This window comes from Lactuca serriola, chromosome 2 (genome assembly GCF_051521515.1).
Source record: "Lactuca serriola cultivar US96UC23 chromosome 2, Lser_US96UC23_V15, whole genome shotgun sequence".
In the NCBI taxonomy this organism is placed as follows: domain Eukaryota; kingdom Viridiplantae; phylum Streptophyta; class Magnoliopsida; order Asterales; family Asteraceae; genus Lactuca; species Lactuca serriola.
In genome coordinates, this window is record NC_136409.1 from 185,579,134 (window position 1) to 185,587,854 (window position 8,721).

Genomic DNA, 8,721 nt, shown 5'->3' on the forward strand with positions numbered 1-8,721 from the left:
ATCTATACCCAGAGTAAATTATGATATGGAGATGATAGTATTCGTAGAATTCACACAAATTAAGTTTAGTCGACACATTAATAAAGTCCTTATTTTGAGCTAAGTATGAATGGTTACACTTTAGCTGTAAACTTTATTATTCTAGAAATGAGATTTTGATTTGGATTCAGTATTTGGATATTGAAACATTGTGACAACAGCTATTATATAACATTTTGATATACCGGGATATGATCATAAAATCAATGCTTGTTTTGTTCTACATTAACATGTTTAATCAATGAATAACGTTATTATTCTAAAAGTTAATAGTTGGTTATAATTGTGGGAGCAATTATGAAGTAAGACTAATATAAATTGGATTATTTAACTCTCACCGGATGAAAGTAGGCAAGCAGTTGTAACCAAATTTCATAGATACATGTCAAAGAACCAGTATTGAACTGACCCGTATCAAGATCATTTCATGGATCGCTATCATGAGTGATACTTGATTAAAAGGTAGTATCTTTGTATCCTTAACACCTGAGATACATAGTGGGACCTAAGTATAGGGAGTGTTGTGCTTTGATATGGTCAAATGTTGGTCCTTAACCGAGAAGTTATAAAATCCATTTTCCGATATGGTGTGAACTATGCAAGAGGTTTATGTAGTAAAGATAGGATTAGCTCCTTTTATGTGTTGAGAGTTAAACATCTAAGGCGTCTTACCAAAAGTTGAATACCAGATGAGATTGATTGTGATATGTATCTCATGTTCAACATGATGTCTGTGACAAAGGGATAACTGATATACTTACCTTATACACCAATTATATCTTTGAGATTTTTGGAAATTGGGTGTTAATAGAATGACACAAAGTTGTATGTTGATGGGGGCAGTGAAATGTTGCTAGATGTTAACCACTATCTATATCAGTCTAATATGAATCTTGCGCAAGTAGGAGATTGAAAGTTCTAGTATGCTCAAGAATCGTATTAAAGTGATATTTCAAATTAACATATGATACTAATGGGTCACACTAACAACTTTATATAATTGATTATTTATTAGAAATTGGTTTTAATAAGTATTCAATAAACTCTTATAATTAAATTGGAAATTATTTATATCAAGAAAATAATAATTTTCATTAGCAAGTAACGTTACATAATTCCTATGGTATGAATTAATAAGTCATGTACAACATTTTGGACTAGATAAATTCTTTTGTCTTTTACCAAGAAGTTAAATTTTATATTTTATAAATTTGGTTTATAATATATATGAAGGTTTTGTCTTCTTTTTGTGTCCTATGGCTGAAACTCCTTTAAGAGACAAGGAGGATGGTCTTTTGACTTGTTTATTCAAAAAGTATGGTATGGCTTAAAGCATGGGGAACACTTAGGCTTAGGTGCATGGGTTCTTAAAGTGTTAAGGACTTATGGTCCAAGGATTAGCTTTATTAAGTGAGGATTTAAACTTTCTGTAACATCCAGAATTTCAGGTATTATATTTATTCATTTTATTTTGAGTTTTGTGGAATAACTCGGCGAGTTGGTGCGTAGACTCGCCGAGTAGAGACGCGATTTCTCACCCGGATTAATGACCGGACTCGACGAGTCGCATTGGTGGACTCGGCGAGTCTGCGCTGTTTAATGAAACCCTAATTTCTCGGGTTTGGGGCCTATTTAAAGGGCCTTATGGTCGTCATTTGTGTTCACCAGTCCCCAGAGCGAAACCCTAGTGAGCTTGAGCGTTTAGAGTGAGAGAAGGAGCCATTGTTGACCTTGGAGGTGTTATCTAGCAATGGAAAGGAAGCTATAGCCAAGGGGAAACAAGAGGATCAACTTCCTGAAGATCTGAGGTCCAGATCATCACGTTTGAGGTACTATTTTCGAACCATTTTCTCTTAAGGTGGCGTTCATGTTGATTTAGGGCTTATTGAGCCCTTTTGTGGTTAGATCTAGTGCTTCCTTGGTCCCTTAAGCGAGTTAGGTTCTGGATCTGGACCCTTGGAGGTCCAGAGTGTCCCTTTGTCCAAGCTTTTTATGAATCCATGGAGGTTTTGGTTTGGGATCTTGGTGCTTGAGGTCAAAACACCATTTACGAGTCATTAGGTGTGTTATGAGCGCCAAGACATGAACTTTAAGTGATAAATAAGCTTGGAAGGACTGGATCTATGAGTTAGTGGAGCAGATCTGACCTTAGAAGGTCGTTTGGGGTTGTGCATGGAATGCACTCGCCGAGTCCATTTCCAGACTCGACGAGTTGGTGCGGGTTGTTCAATGATTTCGAACCAGGGGTTGAGTAACCGAGTTGGGTGAGTGACTCGGTGAGTCAGAAGGGACTCAGAGGAATCGGGTCCCCGTAGAGACTCGGCGAGTTGAGTTGACCGTTAACCATTGACCAGAGTTGACCGGTGTTGACTTGATAGGGTTAGTCAACCTTAGTTGGGAAAGTGTTAATTAGAGATGTATTGTGTTATAGGAGGACTATAGCTCGGGAGATCGAGCACTAGTGATTTCAGGGATTTACGAGTTACCGAGATACGCAAGGTGAGTCTTCTCACTATACCTTACCTTGAGTAGCTAATCAGAGTTATGTGACAGAGTATTTGTATGCTATATGTATGTTATGTGTTGTACTGCATTATTTCTATGTGATTTATGTTGTGCATGTTTATAGAGTTGGAACCGGAAGGTTCACAAAGTTAGAACCAGAGGGTTCACAGAGTAGGGTCCACGGACCCACAGAGTTATAGCCTCGAGTGGCTAATATGTGTTATGTGTGGTATTTTGGGGAACTCACTAAGCTTTGTGTTACAGTGTTTAGTGTTATTTGTTTCAGGTACTGGTGAGGATCGCAGGAAGGCGCCGGCCTGATCAGTACACACATGGGATTTTTATGTTATGAGATCTTGGGATTTTTATATGCTACTAATTCGAGTTTAAAAACAATGATCTTTTTATGAATATTGAATGAATTGTGTTTTGTATAAAATGCGAAAAATTGTTTTGAAATTTATGGTGTTACACTTTCTTATATGATACATGCTAAAACCATAACATGGAAAGAGGTTGGATACTCTCTCCATTTGTTCATCCCATTTGAAGATTATTTGCATCTCCTTTTCTCTCTTTAAGTCCTTATTTTGATAAGAACATAAAGCTTAAGAGGTTAAGAGTTTTATAGAAGACTAGCATCTTAAATCAAGTTAGCAACTTGTTAGTGTCTCAAAGGTTTTACATTCTTCATCAACTTCCAAGCCCCCCAAGAGGACCCAAAGAACTGCAAAGGTTGTTATTTCTTCATGTTCTTCTTTGGTGCTTGATTAATCTTTCTACAACTTGCAAGATGATCCTTAGTCGGTGTAACTTGTTATGTTATTTTCGAAAATCACAAGTCTTTCGTTTGCCATTTTACTAATTTATGAAACTAACTTTGAAATAAAATCCAATAGATGACACCCTTCTATGTGACACCTTCAGAAGTATAAGGTCTATCACCTGGAACTCGAGGTCCGAACATCGCCGATCGGCATAACTCTTCTGGCAACCCTGTATGGTCTGCAATCGATTGTGCACTTGTTGTATCAACTCATTAGTCTTGAGTACTCCCCATAAGTCGATGTCCGACCTCTCCCCAACAAACCCAGATCTGACACTTCCTCCCGTAAAACATCTCGAAGGGATGTCGATCAGTATTGGCATGATAATTTTTGTTGTAAGAAAACTTGGTCAATGGAAGATAAGTGTCCTAAATCCCGCCAAAATATAACACACATGCCCTGAGCATATCCTCAAGCATCTTAATAGTCCGCTCGCTCTGTCTTGGGGTGATATGTTGTCCTGAAATGTAACTGAGTACCCAACTCCTCATGAAACTTTCTCCAAAAACTGGAGGTGAAACAGACATCACGGTCAGAGACCACTGAAACTAGAACCCCATGATGAGAAACCACCTCCCTGATATATATTTATAGTTTTGCCATTTGGTTCAACATAAATAATCTTCAACATAGCTGAAACAAAACCCTACTTAAAACAATGAATCAAACACCAATGCTCTTAGATTAATCTGTGAAATATTTATAGTTTGAAGTATGGAGTCCATTCAAATATAATGCACAAAACATTCAATGGCAAACTAGCTAAACATAATCAGCCGTTCAACCAAATGGCAAAACAAGTTGCAAGAAAGATAATAGCATAATCCTTTGTTTTTTCATTTTATTCCTTTATTGCTTCATTTCATCCAACAAACCAAAGGGTTAAAAACCTCAAACATAATTTTAAAAAAATTGGGTTTTTTATAATTTTAACTCTAGTCTATGCTACACAATAAATAGTGGCCAAAAAACATAGGCCACAAAACATGTATGCAAATGACTTTTAAACACCTCAAAAAAACTAAATTAGACCTTTGTAAAAGGCAATAAACAGCATCCAGCAATTGACTCCAAAATCCAAGTATGCCCAACAATTTGAGAACAAGATTCTTGAGCAATGTCTTGAGCTACAGCTATTCTTTGAAACTTAACAGAATCCTCATCATCAAACTCAGAGTGATCTGAAAGGTCAGCATTGTAAACAACCACACATTCCCACTTCACATCTTCATCTCCACCATTACTACCTGACAATAACTGATCCTTTGCCTCAACCACTGTGCCACCAGCAGTTGCCACCAAGTTTAAAAGATCACTCTTGAAAGCTTTTACAAAATCCCCAACAAAGTAGAACTTCAAGTTGTTGAAAAGCATTGGACCCTGCAACAAGATATCATATTCAGCTCCTTACACCATGAATGTAAAAGGGTAAAACCGTAAAAGTGGTCTTACATTATTTTTTACTCTTAGCCTTCCAGCTTTGGGCCCACCAGAACATCCATGGGTGTCTAGATGGACTTCATATGGTTCTTCATTCACAAGACATCCAGCTTCCACACATGCTTTTACCCCTGAAAACATAACAAGATACCAATAAAACCACAAGAGCAAGAACATCAACCACCAGGGGTAAAATGGTCAAGATTGGAAACCTTACATTCTACTGTAACAATCCATTTCCCATTCAAAATGGCCATAAGGACTTTCAATGTTCTTGTACATGCACCATTTGAATCTATGGCAGCAATGACATGAGTCACATTAGGTCTCCAGTATCTCAACACTATTGAATCATTACTTCTTGCAAATTCAATCAAAGATGACTGCATTTTCAAAGTTGTAGATTAGTAAATAATAAAAAAAATACATCTTTGGCAAAAATAAAGCAGCTTTTTATACCAACCTTTTCTTCTGGAGATAGAGCTGAACCACAAAATACCAAATTCTGTTTAGCTTTCACTTGTGTCGTGCAAGGATTCATATGTGTAGATGTTCTGCAATCAGAATAAAAAAAGTAGATAAAAAGGAGTGAGAATACTGAATACTACATATCCATGTGAGTAGTTACAACATAGTAACAATAAAAATATAAAACTAATACCCTTTTTCAGTGTTTTTCTTCATTTTCTTCTCATGTGGAAATTTGATATGTGTATGATTTGGACAAAGCATCAAAAAGGCAATCTAGAAAATGAATAAATTAAAAAAACTTGTGATAAAATTTATAACACGATATTCAAGTTTAACCAAATGTGGATAAATGGTAGCTTACCTGATCCCATCTGCATTCAAAATTGTAATATGCACATGGCACATGATAAGTTTTTTTACATGACTTCATATAGCATCCAAGAACAGCTCCTTTTTTACCACAGCTGTAGCATTTCAGTTTGCTAGCCCTTGCCACTTCTGATTCTAAATTATGAATAATTCCATCCTTAAAGTAAATCCTAGGAGCCCTGAAATTGTAAAGATCAAATGTAAGTACATAATCTTCCCACTGAAAATATTTAGTTGAAGATTGTAGAGATTATAGTACTCAAAAGTCAATGACATACCATTGAATACAATTTTCATGAACATGTGTAACCTTAGAGAAGTTAGCCACATTACCCACTACTTCCTTCCCTCGGGCATAAGACACCAATGGTCCACTCCCCTACACAAAATATAAAAAAAAAATAACATAAGTTTTACCTTTCAAGATTTTGATTTTATCTCTTTTAGAAAAAGTGAATAGTTTTGCTTGAGAGCTCACATCTGTTTCTTCAGAAGAATTACAAAAGGCACAAGGACTTCTTTTCGAATCCAAAACAACAGATGTGTCATTTAGCCCATCACTTGTTTTCTTTTGTCTTTTGACTTCAATAGTTTGACTTTTAGCTCCTGAGGTGGATCTAGTGTTTGACTCAAGATTTGTCCCATAAGAATCATTTTCAACTGGTCTTTTTGGTGAATGTCTTTCAGTCTCCATTTGCTTCTCAGTCGCCACCTGTCCCGTTGAATCAGAAAGACTTGGTTTATCATCAACAGTGATGTTGAACTTTTGTTTCTGTCCACTTTCTGGGGTAACACATTTTTTAAAAACCCTAGTGGCCAATTCTTCAGCAGGAGTGTTTAATAAAGTGGGTTTAACAGTTTGTGAAGTTGTAGATTGCCCATTGCTAGAATTCCCAGATTGTACTATCTCAACATTCTCATTTCTTGAATCACTGTTAACATCGATCTTAACAGAAGCAGGGGACTGTGCTGATACCCGAGTAACATCTGCAGGAAAGAAAAAAATCAGGTAAATCCAATCCAAGAATGAACGAAAATAAGTAAATTACTAGGTTTTTTTTCTTACCAGATTGCACAGGACGAAAAAGATTTGCATTGAAGGTACGATCAATATCCCTATAGATGTTTACAATGTTCTCCATGAAAGACGCAGGCTTCACCTCTGCACGATGATGGACAAACATATTAAACCAATCAGAAAACAAGCAGTAAATTTTTTCATCCTGATGTTAACAAATGCGCTGACTTTTTGTGATTTGCTTTTTAAAGATCAAAGTAATTAGCACATTCAGCATTCGGTTCAGTCTCAATGAAGCATTTTGAGAGATGTCCATTTAGAATCTCCATCCAGCTTTCGATTTGTGTATAAACAACAAGGTTTTTCCTAAGAACAATGCAGTCCATGTTTTGGAATTAAAACGGAAAAAAGAAGAAAACAGAAATAGGCACGTGACAAACCAAGTTTTCCTTTTTCCCTACATACCTCGATCGATATACTGATGTTTACAAGATGGACACTCAGACCCAGTTTCCACTGCTTTCGGCATACACAGACTGTTTTCAAAACGACGATGAGCCAAAGAAATTAGTAGTCTTGTCCTTTAAGTTAGGAGAACAAGTGCTAAAATAAAAAGAATGTAAACTTACTTGCAGAAAATGTGATTGCAAGGTAATAACACCGGTCGATTAAACAACTGAAGGCTGCAAAAACAACAGTCACAGACATTGCAATAACAAAAATCAGCATTCCGTAGCTCAAAGAGACATCGGTCTAACTAAGGTATACGGAAATGAAACGGACCAAAGGGGGCATTTGAGCTCGAGGCCGAGTTTTTGGAGATGAAGCACCCATGGATTGAGCAGCCTCTGAGCTTCTTCCATCTTGCTATAGCTCCTACTGTAAATTTCTGCAGGTAATGATAGTGATGTGATTTGAAGAGGAGATAGAAAATTAGGGCAGTTTAAATATATTGGGGTTTAGGGTGTGGCATCAGCTGTTTTTTGGGGGTGAAAAATAGCGGGATAGCTGCCGCCGAGGGGTTGAAACGAGGCGCCTATTTTCAAGTTTTTGTTCCACGATCTTTTTAGAGACCAAAATCCCGCCAGGCACTCCCAAGTCCAACTTTGAGAAAATAACTTGATAATTCAGAATTTTGGTTTTTATGGTTTTTTTTTTTTTTTTTTTTCAAAATTCGATCCAAACAAATTACACCTTAACCTGAAACAGTGAAACTTTAATGGTTTGTGACTTTGTGTCTTTAAATTTGAAAATATTATTTTGTCTTTTTTTTTCGATGTTTGTAATTATTTGAATATTTTAATTATTTTTATAAATTCATTCAAAAAAACTTATCATTGTTGTATCATGTTACCTTGAAACCTCAAGAATCCTTCTCTCAACTTTTTATTACATTCATTTAAGATTTTTTAAGTTATATATTATTATTATTAAGGTTTTCTACACAAATGTTTCAATATTTTAAAAAAAGTTAACGAATTAGTCCCATAATTTTTAACAAAAAAATCGTAGGAAACTAATAAATAAATTGGTCAGTTTCTCCTAATGACCATCTGTAACACACGTCATTTGAGGTAATATTTATTTTTAAAAAATTACAGTTTATTTGTTTAGACCATGGAATAAGTAATGGATTATTGAGTGGGCTTAAGCAAGTGGGCTAATAGGATTGGGCTACCCGAAGACGTACGATGGGCGTAAGCTTGGTGTACGCGGGGGGGTAGAGCTTCATTCGATGCGGGGGGAGGGAGGCGGAGGTGCGTACGCAAGCATACTCCAAACCCTAATTTTTAAGGTTTAAGTCATATAAATACAACATTATGACTCAAACCCTAGCCTCCTTACCAACCCCTAAACCTCAAAAACCTTAGATAGCCTCTCTTTTCTCATTCCTGTGTGTGTTTGGCTTGTGAAGCTTGTTTTGGAGCTTAGAAGCTTGAAAGAAGAAAGGAGAAGCTAGTGAAGGGGAACTTGAGTATCTTGAGCTTATAGATCCAGGATAGCATCATCATTTAGGACTCCTTGAAGGTATAAAGTTCACAACTTTCCTCA

General features: G+C 36.3%; 1 protein-coding gene across 1 annotated transcript; it reads right to left on the reverse strand.

Annotated features, from left to right (window-relative positions):
• Window positions 1-4,187: 4,187 nt before the first annotated feature.
• Window positions 4,188-7,736, reverse strand: BARD1 (breast cancer associated RING 1). The gene is made up of 12 exons (XM_079025760.1): window positions 7,453-7,736; window positions 7,299-7,352; window positions 7,135-7,205; window positions 6,718-6,813; window positions 6,130-6,638; window positions 5,930-6,030; window positions 5,644-5,830; window positions 5,473-5,555; window positions 5,275-5,365; window positions 5,029-5,194; window positions 4,824-4,942; window positions 4,188-4,751 (listed from the first exon to the last, which is right to left on the reverse strand). The coding sequence occupies exons 1-12, from the start codon at window positions 7,530-7,532 to the stop codon at window positions 4,398-4,400; spliced, it is 1,911 nt and encodes a 636-aa protein (XP_078881886.1). The 5' UTR covers window positions 7,533-7,736; the 3' UTR covers window positions 4,188-4,397.
• Between the last annotated feature and the right edge of the window lie 985 nt (window positions 7,737-8,721).

Coding starts and splice junctions, on each gene's coding strand:
- BARD1 (XM_079025760.1), bottom strand. CDS start 7,532: ATGGAAGAAGCTCAGAGGCTGCTCAATCCATGGGTGCTTCATCTCCAA. Junction 7,206..7,298: donor TGCAATCACATTTTCTGCAA/GTAAGTTTACAT, acceptor TTTTGAAAACAG/TCTGTGTATGCCGAAAGCAG. Junction 4,752..4,823: donor GGCTAAGAGTAAAAAATAAT/GTAAGACCACTT, acceptor ATCTTGTTGCAG/GGTCCAATGCTTTTCAACAA.